A 19,680-nucleotide genomic window follows, 5' to 3' on the forward strand; every position below is an offset into this window, starting at 1 on the left:
GGGGGGGGGGGGGGGTTTAAGGCCCCCCCAAGCCACAAATTGAACCCCTGGGCCCCCTTTAACCCCGGGGGTTTAACAAGTCCTGGGTAGGGGTTCCGGACCCACCCGGGCCCGACCCTTTGCCCCAGAATTGGCCGCCCCCATGTTGGCCAAGCCCCCCCCCCCCCGAAAGTAGGGTTTTACCCCCGGGCCGTGTTTGAAATCCCCGGCCGTGGGGGATTTTTGGGACCCCCAATGGGAGGGGCCTTTTAAGGGCGGGGGGAAGGGGAAAAAAACATGGCCCCCCCCCCCCCCCCCCCGAAGCCCGCCGAGACGGGTTTCAACCAGAATATCAGCGCGTGGGACGTCTCGGAGCCCCCCCCCCCCCTCCCCCCCCTCCCCCCCGCCCGCCCGCGCTCGGAAGGCGACCGATCCCTCAGCGAGCGGACGCCGCGGCGGCGAAGAGACGGCGCAGACGGCGCGCGACGGAGCGCGCCAGCTGTGAGAGGCGGCGAAAGGCGCGGCGCAGCGAGTGCCTGCCCTCTGGCAGCCTCTCCTTGCGCTCCCCGTCCGCAGCGGCGGCCGGCGGCGGGAGCGCGCGGCGGAGATGGGTGTCGGCGCTTCGGAAGCCGGCGGAGACTCCCGCCTCGGAGCTCCACGAGCGAGCGAAGGTCTCGGAAGTGTCTCGGAAGCGTCTCGGAAGTGCCTCGGAGCTCCACGAGCGAGCGAAGGTCTCGGCCGACGTGGGCGGGTGGGGGGGCACCCCGAGCGAGGCAAAAGAGGCGGAAGAGGCGGCGGCGAGGACGGCGGCGAGGACGGCGGCGAGGAGGGCGAGGAGGACGGCGAGGGTCGGTAGGAAGCGGGAGGAGGAGGAGGAGGAGGAGGAGGAAGGCGGTTGGCGCAGAAGGAGCCCGCGCCGCCGCCACTCGCCGCCCTGCCCCTGCCTCCACTCCTCCTCCACCGCGGAGTGGCGCGGCGCCGCCGGCCGCCACAGCGAGGAGAGAAGGGGCGGCGTGCGCAGCTTGCGGCGAGACGTGCCGAGATCGGGGGAGATCTGGGGAGGCGTGCGCAGCTTGCGGCGAGGGAGGGCGCCCAGGGCGGCCTGCCCCTCGCCAGCAGCGGAGTAGGGCTCGCTCTCTTGGCCGATGGAGAGGAGGGCGGCCGCGGCGTCGGCGATCGGTGTGTCGACCGCAACCGCCTCCGCCCTCGCTGCGTCGCCGGCGGGCGTGCCGACGCACGAGCGGGGCTCGAGCAGCGGCGGCGGCAGAGAGAGCGCACGCAGCGCCTCGCGCCGCAGTTCGGCGAGCTGGGCGCGGACCACCTGGACACGGAAAGGGGCGTGGGAGCGCGCCGTGTGCCACGCTGTGACCTCGCCCCTCGGGGACCGGCTTGGGGGCTATCTCGGCGAATCTCGCCGAATCTCGCCGAATCTCGCCTCGTCGTCGCGGGCTATCTCGGCGAATCTCGGCGAATCTCGCCTCGTCGTCGATGTCTGGGTCAGGCCCCTCGCGCGACCAGGTCGAGTCGTACGACCACGGAGGCGACGGAGGATGATCGCCGGCCCCGCCCGAGGCTGGCGGTGGTGGCGGCGGCGAGGCTGGCGGCGGCGAGGCTGGCGGTGGCGAGGCTGGCGGCGTCGGCGTCGGCGGAAGCGCCGGCGCGAGAGGGAAGAGGAAGCGGCGGGTCACGGCCGGGAGGTGAGAGATGTGCGTCGTGAAGGTCTCGCACTGCCGCGTAAAGACGTGCTGGTAGACGCCGCTCTCGCGGACCGAGAAGAAGACGTCCGCCTTGTCGGCCACGCCGCCAGCGCCGTGTGCCCATGCTGCTGCCGCCGCGTGCGCGCTCATCACGCTTCCGAAGAGCGACGGGACGCGGACGTAGAAGACTCCGCGCGAAGGCTCGTAGCGCACGGTGCAGTCGTCGCGCCGCGCGAAGCACGGCAGGCCCCGCACGGCCGCCAGCTTGGCCTCTGTCGCATCGCCTCCGTTTGTGAGCGGTGCTAGAGGCGACCGAGGGCCGGCGCGGCGGGACTTTGGAGCGGGAGAGAACCAAGCGCGCTGAGGGAGGCACGACCGGGTCGCGTCGAGCCAGGTGGAGGCCCAGGGGTCAGCGAGTGACGACTCCATCATGGACACGTTCAAAGCAGGGACTTCCTCGCTGTTTATTCACAGCACGCCTCTAGGAAACCTAGCGCCCACGTGCCTCGACAATTGCCGCTGGTAGGCGCGCCGCGCCGAACCATGGCGGGCGCGCCGCGGCCGCGCGCAACCTTCGTCACAATGCCAACCGCGCGCGGCCGTCGACCGGCAAGCACACGCCTCGACTCGGACACAGTGTTCCGAGGGCAAGGGAGAGGGGCTGGCCCCTAGCCCTAGAGGAGAGCTTCCGAGACCCACTACAAGACCACGCACTCATCATCCCGCGGCCTGGCGGTCGGCGGGATTGCAACCAGTCTTCGCGTGCCGCCTGTCGTTCGATTCGGGCGCCTTGGGCGTCGGGGTGGCGAGCAGGGGACGCGGCTCTGAGCGCCCAGCGACGCGTGCCGGATGGAGTCCTAGCCCCGTGCAGCGGCGGTCCGGCAGGCTGCCCCCAAGGCCCCCTGGGCCGCTGCGGGTTTTGGAGTTATGCTTTGGCACAGCTTCGGCGATGGCGGCCCCTCTCTGGGGCTTGCATAGGCGGGGGGTCTCCCCCGCTGGTCTCCTCATTCCCTTTTTTCTTTTTCTTTTGAGCTGGGTGTGCCGCCGCGCGGAGCTCGCGCGGCGGCGGCGTGTGTGTGTGTGTGGTGGTGGTGGTGGTGGGGGGGGGGGGGGGGGGGCTCCAGGGCCCCCGGGGAAAAAGCTCGGTCAACGGCTCCTCGGGGTCGGGAAAAGGGAGGGGGGATGGGCGGCCCGCCTCCGGGAAAAACAACAGGGGCCTACGGGGAAACCCTCACTCTCCTGCCTCAAAAGGGCGGGGCTTTCCCGAAAAATAAAAAACCCCGGGCAGCGGGGCCCATCATTAAACCCCCCCAAACGGGCTAGAACTCCTCCTTCGGTGGCCCATCTCCTCATTTTTTTCCCACCTAAGCGGGGCGGGGGTCGGGGGGGCGGCGGGCGCGGGTGCGAGGTGCGGTGCGGTGCGTGCAATCGTGTGTTTGGCGTCGTGTCGTGTGTGCCTTCGCTTGTTCCTATTAACAACGAAGTCTAGCTCAAAAAAAAAATCCGCGTCGCGCCAGCTGGCGTCGCGCCATCGCCGGCCCCGGCCGTCATGTCACTTGTTCCAGCGGAGGCCATCATCGCGCTCGCCGCGCTCGCGCCTCGCCCGGCTCTCCGGTTATCGCCGATGCGCCCGCCTTCCACCTTCGCCCGGCGCTGCTCCGGCCCGCTCTCTGTCGGCGACGGCGACCGTCTCTCCATCCGAGAGCTGCGCTCTCGCCTGGCGCGGCTCGGCGTGGACAGCACTGGCGTGTTCGAGCGGGCCGAGCTGGAGCGGCTGATCGACGAGCAGCTCGAGCTGCGCGACGCGGCGGCCCCGTCAGCAGCCTCCTCTTCGCAGTGGCAGCCGCCGCCTCCGTCGCAGGCTTCTTCCGGCCGCCTCGCGCCTCCGATGAGCATGCACGTCCAGGACGTGATTAGCGAGCTGGAGGAGCGCGGCGTCGCCTTCAACGTCCTCGAACCGCACCGCTCCCTTGCCCGCCGCCTCGAGGCCGCCCGCGCCTCCGGCGTGAGGGCGCAGACCGCCGCCGCCGCCGCCACGAGCGCCGCGGCGGGAAAGAGCGCTGCTGCAGCAGCGCAGAGCGATGCTGCCGCGCGTAGTGCCGCTGCGGCAGCGAGTGGCGCTGCGGGGAGGAGCGCCGCTGCGGGAAAGGCTGCAGCGGCGGCGGGGCCGGCGCCAGTTCGGAGCCGTGCGCCGCCGCCTCTGCCGCCACCGCCTCCTCTGCCGCCACCGCCTCCGCCGCCGCCTCTGCGTCCGCCCTCGCCGCCGCCTCCCCTGCTCACACCGCCGGCTGCGGTATCGTCGCCGCCGTCGCCGCCAGCACCGGCGGAGGGGAAGGGGGCGGAGGGGAAGGGGGCGGCAGCGAGCGACGAGGATGAGGTTGGGTTCGCCGAAGGCATCGAGCTGCTAACACGCGCCGCCGCCGCCGCCCCAAACGCCACACCCGCAGCGCGTGTTGTGAGTGCGCGGACACCTCTCTCCTCCAGGCCGCGCCGCACACGCCCCCGGGGCGGCCCTTGCACCCAGCGCTCGCCTCATTGCGCTGGCTCGTGTCGCTTTCAGGCGCCGCCGCAGACGCCCTCAACGTTGCTGCTCCCACCGCTTCGGCCGCCGCCTCGGCCGCCGCCTCGGCCGCCGGTGCCGTCAGCTCTGCCGCCGCCAGCAGCCCTCTGGGCGAAGCTGCTGCGGCGGCGGTCGCCGGCGGCTTCGGTGGCAACGCAAGCGCCACAGCCCGGCAGCGGGTGGCAGGGTTCGCGATCTCCCGAGATCTCGCTAGGAGATGAGACTCTCCCCGGATCTCCCCCGTTGACATCGCCCCGCCTCTGGGCCCGTAGGATCGCGGGGGGCGTCGCTCGCAGGTGCGTGGCCAACGACGCGCACGCATGGACTCCGCTCCCGACCTCCCGTGCCTAAGCCCCATCCTACGACAGTGCCCTGCCCCGCGACCAAAGGGCAGCCGGAATCTCATCCCAAACCCCGGCCCCAAACCCCCGGGTGTGTCTCGCGCCTTGCGGGGGAAGAAGGGGGGAGGGGGGATAGGGGGGGGGGGGGGGGGGTGACCTCTTCCCAAGAGCGCCACTCTTGGAGCCCCGCCGCCACCACCCAAAGAGCGCCGCGAGCAGCGCCGGGCGATGACGGCTTACCGCCCCCCCAGCCCCCCCCCCCCCTCGGCACAGGACCCTCCCCCACCCCACGGTACCCGAACGCACCCAGCCCCCGGTGCTCACACTCTAGGCTGCGCCGGCTCGGCATGCGGCTGCCTCGCTCCACGCCGGCGGCAAAGGCCGCCCCCGCCCCCGCCGCCACGCACGGCATGCACTTTCCTTTTTCTGAGCATCGTCCGTCTGTCTAGGTCGCCGCCCTCGCCGGCTGCCTCTGCGCGCTGCGCTTCGGTCTGTGACCCGCGAATCGCTAACCAGTTAACATTCATCGTGAAAGAGTTGACCTTTGCTCAATCATCTTGCGTCAGGCCTGATTCGCACCCTCCTCGCCGCCGCCAGCGTGGCACTGGCGTGGGACTTGGCCTGTGGGGTGCTCGGCAAGGGGCGCGGTCGGCGGCGAGGCGCCCGAGGGAGGAGGGGAGGACGAGGGGAAGGAGGGCGTGCAAGGGGGGGGGGGAGGGTGTCGGAGGATCGGGATGGGTGACGCCCATCCTTGAGTGGTGGTGGGAGCGCTCTCTGGGAGACGCGAAGTTCGGCGAAGACTGAAATCACGTCGAGATACGGCTCTCATAAGCCGACACGATATACTTAAAATGAACTCGCGGGCACAGCCACAGGACGCGCAGGCGGGGCACACGAATCACGATCACGAACCGGCGGGCCGCGAAACGCCAGGACCCAATCGCAGGCTAGACCCCTCACGACCCGCGCCACACGAGTGCGCGACACTCGAGACTCGTAGACACCGCTTCAACCGTACACATGCTATGCAACGTCCCCCGGAAAGGCTCTCGGACGTACTGCTCCGTTAGCCCGACGCTCCATGCCCGCGACTCATGCACCATCCTTCGCGGCCCTCACCCCGCGCCGCTGTACGACGACGACGAGCACGGCGTCAGCCCCTTGAGCTTGGCCACCTCCGCCTCGGCCTCGTCCACCCGCTCCTCCATCTCCTTCTCCTTGGAGCGCACGTACTCCATCATCTCGCCCTCGCCCACCCACGCGTTGACCTGCGTCGTGAAGGAGACGTGGCACAGCAGGTAGCAGTTCCGGATGCGCGTGCCCTGCGCCGAGCGCATGTGCAGCACGCGGTACCCTTGCCGCAGCACCCCGAGCACGCACGTCTCGTACGCCACGTCCTCCTCGTCGTCGTCCACCACCGCCACCCGAAGCACGGTCTGCTGCTTCTCCGCAGCGATGCAGTGGACTGCGCCGCCGTAGCGCACCGCCTCGCCTCCGCCGCCGCCCTTGGCGCCCACCAGCTGGCGCGAGCGCGCCGTGGCGGGCGGCAGCTTGAGGCTTACGCAAGAGAAGCCGCCGATGGCGTGCAGCTCGACGGAGAGCGAGGGCAGCTCGTCCTCGCCTCGCGGCGACGTCATGCGCCTCCTGCCGAGCGCCACCGACAGGGAGGGGACGTGGCCGTGCAGGCTGCCGCCAGCGCCGGCCAGGTGTGGCCGGTCGGTGCCGCGCGGCGGGAGGCCGAAGAGGCAGAGCGGGCGGAGAGTGGCGGCATGGAGCAGCACCCGCGGGGGAGGCCAGCTCGCGGCCGTCGCTCCGCCGCCAGCCGCGCCGAGCATGCCGGGCGGCTTGAGCACGTAGCCGCGCCCGCCGTTGAGCTCGAAGAGCGCGTGGTGCAGCTGCGTCGGCAGGTCGTTGGTCTGCAGGTTGAGCGCCGCCATCTGGGCGCCTGTTCACGGCCAGCGGCGTGAAGAGACGCCGTGCACAGCCGCAGGCTGAGGGCTGCCGTCGGGGCGCCCGCGGCCCAGCACGGCAGCGGGTCGAAGTTGTCGCTCTTTGTGCGCGTGCCCTTGGGGTAGACGCGCACGATTCTGCGCGCGGTGCGCTCCTGCATTCCAACGGCCCACATCTCACAATGGATCTACGCATGAGCCGGTCCTGAAGCAGGTGCGCTCCTGCATCCCGGCCGTCCAGTCCTCCTCGCTCACGCGCCTCGCCTTGGCGCCGTCAGACGGGGCTCGGGTCGGCTCGAGCGGGCCGCTCCCGCCTGTTCATTGCCAGTGGCGGGATGAGAGGGCGCACACCCCCGCTGCGGCTCGAACGGCCGCGCGCCGCGCCTTTCTGCGGCGCACTCGACTTTCGGCCGAGGAGGGAAAACGCTCTAGCGCGGCCCGGCGAGACGGAGCTGCGAGCGGGCGAGCGGCCGGCGACCGAGGGGCGGAAGAGAGCGCCGAGCACCGCTGCGGTCTCCTTGGCCTCGGCAGCGTGCGAGAAGCGCAGCTCGGAGGCGGAGGTCACGGTGAGCAGCTCGCCTACTCTCGGGTGCACCTCGGCTGTCTCTCGCGGCGCAGCCCGGAGGCGGAGGCCGCGGCGCGCAGCTCGCCGCCGCCGCTGGTGCGCTCCTCGCCCAGAGGCTCGACAAAGAACGCCTCGCGCGCCTAAGACTCGGGCAACCTCGTGTGATCTCGGGTCATCTCGGGTGCAGCGTGGTCGAAGAGGGCCTCCCGCGCCAGCGCGTGCACCGCCTCCACCCGCTGCAGCGCCGCCGCGTGCGTCTTTGTCGGCAGCATGCCCAGCGCCACTTGAGTCTCGGAGAGGTCTCCGGATCGTCCAGAAGACACACACGAGTGGCGCGGCCTCGGCGGCGACCCCGGGCGGCCAGACCGGGCGGAGGAGGCGAGCGGGGGCAGGTCGGCCACATCCTCGCTCACCGGCCTCAGTCCGCCGTCGGGAGGAGGCAGCATCAGGCTGCCGTCGGGCAGCAGGACCCCCGCCCCCTTGCGCGCGGGGGACCAGCCGCCCTCGCCGCCCCGCTCCGACGACGCCTCGGCCAAAGCGTCTTGGCTCCCCGCTGCGCTGCCCGCCGCTCCTCCGCGCGAGAGGCGGGCGCGCTCACTGCTGCGCCGAGCTCCGATGATGCGCTCGGCCAGGCGTCTGCCCGCCGCCGTCTTGCCCTTGCAGAGGATGCGGCCGCGCAGCAAGTGCGGCGAGGCCGCCGACAGCGGCGCACCTGATGGCGAGCTGACGGCAGTGGTGATCCAGACCTCAAAAGGGGTGCGTCGTGGCGGCCGAGAGCGGCGAGAGCGGCGCGCCGTTCCCCAGCCGCTCCTCGGGTAGAACCAGGGCGGCGCCGAGCACCTCCGCCATCAGCGCCGCCGCCTTGGCCTGCTGCTTTGGCGACGCGCGAACGTCGAGCGAGAGGTGGACGGGCAAGTCCGACGTCGCGAAGGCTGCTTCGGCGATCCTCTGCAGCACCTTCTTGAGCGGGACCTGTTCACAGCGAGCTGACACTGTGAATACGACTGCTTCGGCGGCCTTCGGCCGCACCTTCTGCAGCGGGACCGTGGTGACCAGCGTGTAGTGGTGCGTCACCACGGGTCCGTCCATCCCGTCGACGATGTCCACCTCGAGGCTGCGGCAGCCGCAGAGCAGCAGCCGGCTGTACATACCCGCGTCCGCCACGGACGTGAGTTGGTGGCCGGTGATGTAGGAGTTGTGCGACGCCTGCTCATTCGCAACCAGAGAGCTCACCACCAAGCAAGAGTGTGGCCGGCGATGCAACTACCGCTACTACTGCTACTGCTGCTGCTACTACTGCTGCTGCTACTACTACTGCTGCTACTACTACTACTGCAAGAGTTGTGCGGCGCCGCGATCCAGTAGTGCGAGAGCGGGCGGTGCGGGTCGTGCTCTTCGCCTATCGATCCAGACTAAAGAGTGACGCATCACACAAGCGAATGGCCCGGCGCAAGCCGTGCTAATCGCCGATCAAGCGCGGGCAGGCGGCGCGGTTCTCGCCCCGCACCAGAAGAGCGGCGAACTGCTCAAAGTCGAGTGAGCTCGCCTCCTCCGCCGCCTCGGCGAGACCCCCCGGAGGCGGGGCGGCGGCGCAGCCACTCGACGCCTCCCCGAGATTGCGCCGCCTTGCCACGCCAGAGCCGATCCCGACTATCCTCGCGCCCCCTCTCGCCGCGTCGATCATGCGGCGGGCGGCGGGCGGCGTGGCGGCGAGCATGGCGCGCGCGCGGGAGAAGGAGTTTGAGGGCGTCAGCGACGAAGAGTCGACGCCACCGCTGCGCGACTCCCTGCAGCGGGAGCCCTCCGCCTCGACTACCGGCACTCCCAACGGCGCGACCATGAGCAGAAACGCGTCCTTCGCGCCGTCCACGTCCGTCTCGCCCTGCTCGCTCGCGCAAAACTTGAGCCACTCGTCCACGCCAACCTAAGGACCCGCAGGAGAACAGAGGGCTGAGCTCCAGCCGCCAGCACGCTCTCTGTAGCCCCATACTACGTGCGCCAACCTTGCCCGTCTCGGGCGAGGCGATGCGGTTGTAGATGGCTCGCAGCTCGCGGTCGCTCCGGAGCTCGGCCTCGAACTGCTCGTCCGGCCTCCTCGCCTCGCGGACGGCCTTGCGCAGCTGCTCGTGCGCCTGTTCACAGCGCGAGCCGTGAAGAGACCCCGTCCGCTGCCGGTCGGCCTTCCGAGCCGCTCGCGTGCGTCCAGGTTGTGCGACCGCAGCCACCAGCGCTTGAAGACGGGCGGGAGTAGGTAGCGCCACCCGATCAGCCTGAAGAGTATGGTCTTCGAGACGCCGAACCTATGAAGCAATCGATTGATTCATCATGAGTCGGTTTTTGCTTGGCGATGGTGCCTCATGAGATCCCGCACCTTCTCTCGGCGCGGAGAAGCTGCCGCCGCAGAAAGTACACGCCGACGAAAATGACGAGTATGCCGGCGCCGGCGGCGCCGGCGGCCGCCCAGATCCAAGCCGGTGTCTTGTCATCCGGCGTCGGCAGCGGCTGCGGGTTCTGCACGGGGCCGGGCTGGCCGAAGGAGTAGACTAGGCTGTGGCCGTTGACATCGTACCACTCACTCCCGTCGTACCAGTCAAAGTGGTCAGTGGCGAAGTTGTATCGCGCCAGCGGCTCCCGCTCGAACTTGCCGCCGACCAGCAGCTCGTTCTGCACCTCAAAGTTGGCGGTACTCTTGTCGCGGCTACCGACCCGGTTGAACTCGATAGTGCCCGTGGTGCCGTGGAACCTCAGGCCGTCCGTCACGTTCGTCATGTTCTGCCACCCCAAGGTTCCGAAGTCGGTCGGCAGGGGCCCTGAGGGCGCCACCTCGCACGCTAGCAAGCCCAATGCAGCGATCGCGTCGTAGGCGTAGGCTGCGATGTCGCGGGCGCGGTCCGAATTCACCGGTTCGGCGTCCTCGAAAAAGTCGACGGGCAGCTGCCACTCCAGCGGCAGCAGCTCGTTGATGGCGTCGCGGTCACTTGCCGGCGTGCTCGTCCAATCGCTCGTGAAGTTTCGCCAGAGAGGGTTGCTGTTCTGGCCGCCGACGGCGAGGATGCGGGCGGCGCCGTCGGCGGCGTTACGGGCTACGCCCGTCAACTTCTCGAGGTCGCTGGTCAGGACCGCGTCGCCGAGAAGCACGAGCGCCGGCACGTTGTCCACAAGTACGCCTAGGCGAGGCCAAGCGATGATGCGCGATGATGCGATCATACAAAGCACCGCGGGCTCCAGGGCTGGCGAGCGCACCTTGCTTAACAGCCTCCTTGTAGAAGGCTTCCACCTGCCGGCCGAAGCCGATGAACAGAATGTTGTTGACGGAGCAGCCGTAGTCCTTCCTGTCCGGGTAGCGGCCCTCCCCCTTTGCGCAGCCCGTGTTGTTGGTCGGCTCCCACTGCTTGAGGCTACTCACCGCGCGCGAAATCTGAGACGGGGGAGGGGGGGAATGGAGGCTCTTACGATGGCAGCAGCGAGGGCGGCACTAAATGTGTAGTGGGCCCTCGCCTGTTCCTCCGTCTCGGCGTCAAAGGGGAAGCCCTTAACGACCAGCTGGGCTTCAGTGAAGTTGTTCAGGTTGTGCGTGCGCGCGGCGTCGAGGACAGCTTCAAGGTAACCAAGCCCGTACGCGTCATTCATGTACAGCACCGCCCCGTACGTCAGGTTGAGCTCCACCCACAGCTCTACCACCGCCGACCCGATCGCCGTGTCCGACGTGATGGTTCGGCCAAAGCGAGGGTAGTCGCGTTTATTGTCTAGCGCGGGCGAGGTCGACCAGTAGGACAGCTGCAGGATGTCGAGGGCACCCGTCAGCGGCGCGATCTCCGTCGACTGGCTCGAGCGACCGGGACCGACCACGCCGTGGAGTGACGTACTCGTACCGCCGGCCAGCAGCGATGCCAGATCCTCCCAAGACGGTCCCAGAGGAGAGGGCTGGTCGCCGCCGTATCGCACCGCCAGCTGCTGCCACGCCAGCGAGTCGAGGACGGTGTCAACCACGCTCGAGCCCACCTCCCTCGAGTCGGCCAGCGTGATGTTGATCCGCTTGTCGCATTCGCCGAGCGTTGCAAACGCGGGCACGTATGAGCCGTCCCGTGCGTTGAAGTCGCGAGCGGCGAGGTAGGCGAACACTGGCACGATCTTCCTATCGTGCGTTTGCCAGCATTTGCTGTCGTCCCAGACGCGGCCTGAGGCGGTGCATGCAGCGGATTTTTCAAACTCGAGGGTGGACTGCGCGGAGAGGAAGAGCACATTCACTTCGGAAGCGTTTGTTTTGTTGCTCGCGCCGGCGCCCGGCAGCGTGCAGTTTGGGAACTCCTGCTGGGCCCAGGAGACCGCGGCGGAGGAAAGGAGCACCAGCAGCCGCGTCGGCATGCCGCGCGAGACCGTCATCGGCACGGATCCTCAGGGATGGGAAAGGCGGCGGGGCGTGCGCTTCAGAAGCGGGCGCAAAAGGGAGTCCATCTCGGCAAAAAAAGAAAAAACGGCGCGCACGTCGCGCCGCATGGTGGCCGCGCTGCGCCGCTCGCCGCTGGCGCGCGGTTGATCGCGGCGCCGACTCCGCGGCGGCGCCATCTCACGCAGCGGGGCGCGTCGCGTCGTCGGCGCCAAAACAGACGCGAGCTCGCGGCGCGGCCGCGGCAGGGCTGCACGACCATCTACAAGTTCGGCGACGCCTCGGGCCGCCAAATCATGCTAGCCCTTGGTGGCATGATCCCACCTGTAGCCTACGCGAGCATCTTCATGCGCGACTTGCGCGTGCTCGATCGCCTCCGCAGCGCACTGCAGGCCGTGCACACACGGCGCGAGGAAGCAGTGCGGCTGGGGGCGCCACCGCCGCCCTCGCTGACCATCGTCGCGGCGACCCTGCACCCCGAGGCGGCGCTCGCATTGGAAACCGCGCGCGCCGTGTCCCGACGCTCGAGGGAGGCCGCGCGCGCCGCGTGCGCCGAGAAGCGGCGCTCGGACCGTGGGCGCGCGCCGATCGCCGACCGCAGCCCATCCCCTAGCCGTGGGGCCGTTAGACACGGCGCGGCTCCATTGCCGGTGGAAGGAGGGAGCGTCGCGCACACGCGGCTCCCCGACGAGGCGAGCAGCGAAGCGCACGACCCCCGGACGAGCGCCGACGCCTTCGCGGCCAGCGAGAAGGGCGGAGCGGGGAGCGCCGAGCGGGGCACCGAAGGCGCGCACGCAGGCGGCGACGCGGGCGGCCCCCCAGGCGTGTGCGAGAGCATGGCCACGCACATACGCATCGTGGTCCACGACGGGCGCAAGGTGCTCGCCCTCAAGGTCGACCGGGCGCACTTGCCCCCCACATGGGGGGGCACCGACGCCAACGACCTGGCCCTCCCGCACTCCATTCTCCCCAAGAACAGGACCAACCTTCGCCACGAGGCGCGGGGCTTCCTAGCCCAGCAGATCGGGCCGATCCAGGACATGGCGCTTTACCTCCCGCCCGAGGCGCGCCTCCCGCTCCGCAGCATGTTCGATCCCGGGAAATGGGAGCTGGCGGGGATCCGCAAAGAGGCGCCGGGAGGCACAGGCAAGCACGTGCTTCGGGTCGCCATCGCCGTGCTCAAGCTGCCCGACCTCGACGAATTGGTACCCGCGTTCGACGAGGCCTTCCGGAGACGCCGAACAATCACAACGGTGGAGAGGCGCATCGTGGGCTACGAGATCGTCAACGCGCTCAACCTCCAAACGGAGGCCACGCCCCAGGCTGCGCGTTGGGTGCCCTCCCACCGCGCCAGCATCTGCGACGTCCTGAGCCCTCGAGCAGAGGGCAAGCGACCTCTTCGACGAGGGGGAGAGCGACACCGAGCACCACGAGCTCTCCGTCATCGCCGCCGCCCTGGCGGCGGCGGCGGCCCGCCAGCGGGCCGCCGCCGGGGACGTTGGGGACCCCGCCGCAAACCCCGTGCACCACCCTTCCAGCGGGCGAGTCACCTGGCCCCGCGCGGCCGAGCAATCAGCGCCTTTGAGCGCGGCCGCGCGCACCGCCAGCAGGGAGACCGGCGGGCCGCTCTACGGCGCGGCGACCCCCGGTGGCGGCGGCCGACCTCACCCTCACCCCGAGGCCGGCCCCCGCCGTGCGCCTCCCGCACCCCTCGGGCCTCAGTGCCACCATTCCGGTAACCCGCCCCGCGACAGCTTGCCGCCCGACTTGCCGTTTGGTGTGGGGGGGTGCGTCTAGACAGCAGAACTTTACAGAACTTGAGAACTTGAAGTTTTGAACTTGGAGCTTTGTCTAGACAGCTGTCTAGACAGGCGCTCTTCACAGAAGACATCGCAAAGTGCCCGCGAAGGTCGACTGCAACTGTGGCGGCAATTGGGCAACGCCAACGTCGCAACGATGCTGCGGATAAGGCAGAGCAAGCGTGGGCACGCATTGCTCAGGTGCCATACTGCAGCCATGAGCCCCGCGCCGCAGCCGATGAAGAAGCCGCGGGCCGGCAGTAGCCACGTCGACCCACCGCTGCGCAATGGGCAAAGCGCGAGCCCAGCAGTTCAGTCCGACACGAACGCTGCACCGAAGACGGCGGCCTCGGGGCGCGCGTGACCGAACGCGCTTGCGGCGCTGCCACGCCGTCCTTTCCCATCGCCGCCGAACCGCCCTCCCTCCGCCGTGACAGACGCCGCAAAGACGGCGCTTCTCGCCGCCCAAGCAACAGCAGCTGTGGCAGCGAATCTTCGCGTCGCTGGTGCGCGCGGCGGCCTCGTCGCAGTCTGGCGGGCGCTTGCCTCGCGGACCAGGCGGCCGAGCAGGCTGTGATCGCGGCCGAGGCGGATTGGCTCGGGCGGGTGCCGCCTGGAGGCGCGCCGGCAAAGCAGCCTGCAAGGCGGGGCGATCGGCGAGGCGGCGGCGCTCGCACCTGTGCAGCTGACGCGCCAGCCGCCTGTGCCTTCCGGCGGCCTGTGCGCAGCAGGTTTCTCTATTCACACCTCAGACGATCTTCCACGTCCAGACAGCGTCCAGACAGCGTCCAGACAACGTCCAGACAGCGTCCAGACAGTGTCCAGACAGCGTCCAGACAGCAAAATCGGAGCGTCTAGACAGCTATACAGACAGTAATAGCACTTGAATGTACACAGCTGATTGAAGTAAAGGGGAATGATGCAGCTGCCTGCCAGAGCAGAAAGATTCCTTAATTCTCTCCACTACAAAAAAAATCCGGTGGGGAACCGACATCATGGCCCCGAATGCCGTGCTCTCTAGGTAATCTGCGGGAGCTCCACAAACCAGGTTCCGTTACGGGTCGTCCATCACCGCCCGCTCTCGCGGCCGGGGCACAAGAGGCTGGGTTAGGCCCTCCCGCGGGCGGCGGCGCTCAAAGGAACAGCAGAACCAGATGCCGCCACAGAGAGCCAGGGCGGAGAGGCCCGCGGCGGACACGAGGGCAACCGCCACCGCGAATGCAGAGCCGTACAGATCCATCGCGGTAGGCATCTTGTCGGCACGGAAGGCGCACGCTGACGCGCCGCCGCCCTTTGTGTCTTCGCTAACCAAGTCACTAGAATGTAGCGAGCACACGCCACCTGCCTCTTGGCAGCAGAGAGCTCCGTGGTCCGTATCCAGCCGCCTCAGCGCGTCGCAAAAGCTCGTGCAGCCGCCATAGACACCGAATATGACCGGGAAGCGCCAGTGATCAACGCCGAGCGGAGCTGAGGACGCCTGGAGGGACGAAACCGCGATTGCTCAAAAGGAAAGGGGGCGACGCGCCGACTGTGCGAAGAGGATAACGTAGAGGAGATCGGGGAGTGCCGTCGCAAGCTATTGGCTGGCTACCAGCATCTTTCCGGAGCAAGCGGAGGCAACTGACCAGGCAGGACAGCGAGTTGGGCCAGCGAGAACCCGCGGTGTAAGGTAGGCGGCGACGATCAGGAGCACAGACATCTTCATGAATGCGCCGTCAGGTCACCGCCACCGCCACCGCGGCCACTGCCGGTCTGGCACAGGCCGCACACGTGGCGGCAAAAACTTGCGGCCCCAAGCCCTACCCTGGTAGGACGGCCCCGAAGCCCTAGCTGACGCCCAGGCTGACGCGCCCAAGCTGACGCCCAAGCTGACGCGCCCAAGCTGACGCCCAAGCTGACGCGCCCAAGCTGACGCCCAAGCTGACGCGCCAAGATGACGACGCCCACGGCCAGCAACCTCGTCTGGCACGAAGCCTCAGTTGACCGCGCCGCCCGCGAAAAGAGGCGAGGCCATCGCAGCGCGATCGTCTGGTTCACTGGGCTCTCAGGCTCAGGCAAGAGCACCCTCGCAAACGCCGTCAACGCCGCCCTGTTTGAAAGAGGGCTGGTCTCCTATGTACTAGACGGCGACAATATCCGCCACGGGCTGTGCAGGGACCTGGGCTTTTCGGATGCCGCCCGCGAGGAAAACATCCGGCGCATTGGGGAGGTCGCCAAGCTCTTCCTCGATGCTGGGACCATCGTCATCACCGCTTTTGTCTCCCCATTCCGAGCCGACCGAGAACGGGCCCGCGCTCTCGTGACGGAGGGTGACTTTTATGAGGTGCACTGTGCAGCAACACTCGCCGCTTGCGAGGCGCGAGACCCCAAGGGCCTCTACGCCAAGGCCCGCGCCGGTGCCATCCCGCACTTCACGGGCATCTCGAGCCCTTATGAGGAGCCACTCATCCCGGAGCTGCGAGTGGAGACCGGCGGACAGGCGTTGGCCGAGTCGGTCGAGACAGTGCTCCGAATGTTGGAGGAGCGTGGCGTGATTTCCGCCATCCCCAGTTGATGTGCATGTCACATTCGTTTTATCTCTCATCCACACCCGTCAGGACACTAGTGATGGGCGGCCTAGCCATTCCGCCAACGCCTCTCGCACAGCTCGCTTTGCAGCCGTGACATCGGGATCGTCACGCGCCGAGGTGGCTTCCATGCCCACGCAGTGCGATCCGTTGGCGATTGCGACAGAGCGGACGCCAAGCCTGGTCTGTGCCGCCGACAGCTGCTCTGGCAGCAGCGAGACTGACGAGTACGGGTCGCGCCGTCCGTTGATGAACACCACGTTGCTCGCGCGAATGCCTGCATTTCAGGATGTGGCGCGGTGAATAAGATGCGCAATCACCAATCTGTGTGACCGGCGTGGGCGTGGGCTGCTTGGGCACCGCGGCCGCCGTGAGCGACGTTCGTCCAGCCGCGCTGCTTGCCCGTCCAGAGTGCAGGCGGCGTCGCGCGGATGCCAAACAGCTGCTCGCACAGTCTGAGGCCCCTCTGTAGGTCGTCGTCGTGGGAGAAGGGCGCAAACACCGACGGCGGCAGCCCCGCCTCGCCGGTGGCGCAGTCCGTGGCGTACGGTTCGCACGTCTGCTGTCCAAACTCGTTGCACAGCTGGTAGAACCTGCAGGTAAGGTAAGGCAAGGTAAACTTCTCCACACACACGAGGTGGTGAGGCAAGGGGGCGGCCCGCGCGTCTCCACGTCTAGACGACAGGAGCCCCACGGCATCAAAAGTGCAAGGCCCAGTGCGCGTGGGTGAGCGGTGTCGCGCGCACGCCACACCAGCCGGGGTGCGTGCGCGACTCCAGCTCCGGTGTGACGCCGGGCGGTGCTCACCACTGCCGATTGGTTGGCGTGCCGGTGCTAAAGTTGGAGTCGAGGAGCGGCGCGAGGTAGGACGAGTAGCGTGCGGCGAGGCAGCGGGCCGGTAGCGTCGCTGCGAGGGGCGCGAGCGCGGCGCCCAGCGCCTCGAGGGGCGAGGCGGCGCGCTTTGCAATCGCGTCGAGCCCCGCGGCGCAGAAGGCTGGAGGCGAGGAGGCGAGGAGGTGGTGAGGCGAACGAGGGCATTGGCACGCGCCAAGACACGGCTCTCCGGAGGCGCAGCGCGCCATGGTGCGGCGTCGCGCAGCCGCGAGGGACAGGAAGCTAGTGGGATGGGGGGCTCTAAAGGGGAAGGGTGGCGGGGGAGGCAGCAGGGCGCCGGCACCCCAGCGTAGAGGGCGCCGCGTAGCCCAGCTGTTGGTATACTACTAGAAACCTCTCTCCGAAACCCACCTGCCACGGTGCGGCTCGGAGCGCCGTGCCGATTGTACTGCACGAGCGACTGGATGAGGCCCTACACGGACGGAGGCAGGGGCAAAGCTGTTGCACGACTGGAGCGGGTTGATATGCGTACGAGGGTAACGGGTCGTCGCCTGAACGGAGCCGATCAGGACGCCGTCGTCGTCGTCCGACTCTGGCACCTGTTCGCACCCCGAACTGTGAAGGAGGCGCTGCTGAGCGGATCGTCTCGTCCCGTCTCGTCGAGGTGCGGCACGTCACACGCGTGCAGCAGCCGGGCGGCCCCCTCGCGGCCCGGCGACTTGCCGCTGCGACCCAGTGCTGCGACCAGCTGGGTGAAGGCCGCGCGTAGCAACGGGACGCACTTTGCGCCGCCAAAGCTGTCGAGCACGGCGGTGACGACCTGTCGGGCATGCGGGTGGGAAAGGCCAAGAGTGTGAGGCACAGACAAGGCGGGGTCGACTGAGAGCTGTCACCTGGTTGTACTGGTAAAAGTCGAGCTGTGAGAGGATGGGCCCGCTGTACGCGACCGCGGCACGCACGGAGGCGGGGTACCTGTTCTCACCGCACGCGCGATCAGGCGCCGTTCACGCCGACGGCGGCGCGGGAAGAGGAACGTGCCGCAGCCGCAGCCACGCCGCCAGCTGCCCGCTGTAGCTCCCGCCCCACGCGACCCACGCAGAGTCGGGAGAGCTGTGAGAGGCAGACCACCACTCGACGAACTGAGCCGCGTCCGCCAGCGCCTGCTCCGCGGAGAGGTGCCTTAGCGCAGTGGACGACATGTCCGCGGTTGGCCGGCTCTCGCCGTAGAAGCGGTGCTCCAGGCTGATGAGGGCGGCGCGGTGAGTCGCCGCCAGCTCCCTCTGCAGGCCCGAGGGAGGGCCGCCCACGGGGCCTTCGCCTCCGAGCGAGAGGAAGACGGGATGGCCGGGGCCTCCCCAGAGCGTCGTGTCTTCGTAGTACCGCTGAGACCAGAGCTCCGCCGACCGCTCCCCGTTGAATGCAAAGTGGTCAAGCGCCTGCCGCGTGTAGAAACCGGCGCTGGCGCCACCGATGGCATCGGTACGAGGAGGGCCCACGTAGGCGCGTCCGAGGTAGAGGTGCCACGGAGGCGCAGCGAGCGAGGCGGGCAGCACAGATTGCATGTGAGGGGGGGACGCGCGCAAACAACCCGAATTTCTCTTTTTTTGAGCTTAGCCTTCAATTTCTCTTTTTTTGAGCTAGACTTCTCTTTTTTGGTTGTTGTTGGCCAATCAAGGCACAGAGCTCACACAAAATCACAGTGGGAGTTTATCCTCGTGATTGGAGCCTTCGCCTTCCTCGTGATTGGAGCCTTCGCCTTCAAACGGGCAAACGCGCGGCGGTGGCTCTTGCCCCATGGGATACCCATCACTGAGCCGACGATGCTATGGGTAGCCCCAGGGTGGCGCCCACCCCCATACCCTCAGGCACTTGCCTGCGCCCTGCCCGCGCACGCCGCGCACGCGCGCGCGCGCACGCCCGCGCACGCCGCGCACGCGCGCGCACGCCCGCGCACGTGCGCGCACGCCCGCGCACGCCCGCGCACGCCCGCGCACGCCCGCGCACGCCCGCGCACGTCCGCGCACGTCCGCGCACGCCGCACTACGCGGCACTGCCCAGGTTCCCTCATGCTCAGATTCCCTCACACTCAGATTCCCTCACGCTCAGATTCCGTGCAAGGGGGTGCCGAGGTATGCCACAGGCCGGGATGGAGTGAGATCTTGCGGGGCAGGGCGTGGGCTAGTGCGCGAGGGCGCAGGCAAGTGCCCGAGGGCATGGGGGTGGGCGCCACCCTGGGGCCTACCCGTAGCATTGTCGGCTCAGTGATGGGTATCCATGGACGCTACGACGCGCGCTATCCATGTCCGTGTGTTCCCTAGGCCCCTAATGCCCTAAAGGCCCTCCGCGCGGCGTGAGAGGCTGAGCTCTCTCTCTCTCTCTCCTCTCTCTGTTCGTATAAAGAGTTCACCAAAAACAACTGTCTTTCTTTCTCGCACAGCACACAGGTTCGACACAGGTACCAAAAGAGGCACACACAGCCGTGTAACTCCCAGTATGCGACCACCGACAGCAAGGGCCACTGCCGCTTCATTCGCGATGTCGATTTCGCCGAGGCGGACCTCGCCATCAAGCCAGTGACTGGCATGGCACTCGTTAACGACCACATGGTGCAGCATGAGGGTGAGGCACCGCAGAAGGGCACCAAGTACATCATGCGCTCCGACATTGTCCACGAGCGCCCCGTCCCCGCCGCTCGCGTCGCGGAGAAGTTTAAGAAGGGCCAGCTCTTTGGCGAGTGGACGCGCCACTACGAGCCCTCGTGCCTGCACTACACCGAGTAGCAGGTGCGATGCCAAAGCGTGCGCACGAGTCCGGTGAAACGCCGGCGTCCCCGAAGGATTCCCAGGTGTGCGGCGCACGCAAGCGGCTCCTGAGTGAAGTCGGAGGCAGTGATGACACGTTGAAGGACCAGCTGAAGCGTGCACGTGTTCGCCGTGCAGCAACTGAAGCGAACCAGATTGCAGTAGGGTGTAATGCCCACAGCCGAGCTTGAAGGCCTGCAA

General features: G+C 68.4%; 4 protein-coding genes across 4 annotated transcripts; 2 read left to right on the forward strand and 2 right to left on the reverse strand.

The window, feature by feature from the left end:
* Nucleotides 1–5,692: 5,692 nt before the first annotated feature.
* On the reverse strand, nucleotides 5,693–6,514 carry EMIHUDRAFT_238884 (hypothetical protein; the record flags this gene model as incomplete). The annotated part of the gene is made up of 1 exon (XM_005776531.1): nucleotides 5,693–6,514. The coding sequence occupies one exon, from the start codon at nucleotides 6,512–6,514 to the stop codon at nucleotides 5,693–5,695; it is 822 nt and encodes a 273-aa protein (XP_005776588.1).
* Nucleotides 6,515–15,210: 8,696 nt separating this feature from the next.
* EMIHUDRAFT_238888 (adenylylsulfate kinase) lies at nucleotides 15,211–15,831 on the forward strand (the record flags this gene model as incomplete). Its single annotated transcript, XM_005776532.1, has 1 exon — nucleotides 15,211–15,831. One exon carries the CDS (start codon nucleotides 15,211–15,213, stop codon nucleotides 15,829–15,831), a length of 621 nt encoding a protein of 206 aa, XP_005776589.1.
* Nucleotides 15,828–18,240, reverse strand: EMIHUDRAFT_469381 (hypothetical protein; the record flags this gene model as incomplete). Its single annotated transcript, XM_005776533.1, has 7 exons — nucleotides 15,828–16,121; nucleotides 16,205–16,437; nucleotides 16,652–16,782; nucleotides 17,161–17,277; nucleotides 17,352–17,498; nucleotides 17,572–17,650; nucleotides 17,804–18,240. The coding sequence occupies 7 exons, from the start codon at nucleotides 18,238–18,240 to the stop codon at nucleotides 15,871–15,873; spliced, it is 1,395 nt and encodes a 464-aa protein (XP_005776590.1). The 3' UTR covers nucleotides 15,828–15,870.
* A 737-nt stretch (nucleotides 18,241–18,977) lies between these two features.
* On the forward strand, nucleotides 18,978–19,458 carry EMIHUDRAFT_238890 (hypothetical protein; the record flags this gene model as incomplete). The annotated part of the gene is made up of 2 exons (XM_005776534.1): nucleotides 18,978–18,983; nucleotides 19,171–19,458. 2 exons carry the CDS (start codon nucleotides 18,978–18,980, stop codon nucleotides 19,456–19,458), a joined length of 294 nt encoding a protein of 97 aa, XP_005776591.1.
* Nucleotides 19,459–19,680: the final 222 nt, after the last annotated feature.

This window comes from Emiliania huxleyi, assembly GCF_000372725.1.
Source record: "Emiliania huxleyi CCMP1516 unplaced genomic scaffold EMIHUscaffold_278, whole genome shotgun sequence".
NCBI classification, from domain to species: domain Eukaryota; phylum Haptophyta; order Isochrysidales; family Noelaerhabdaceae; genus Emiliania; species Emiliania huxleyi.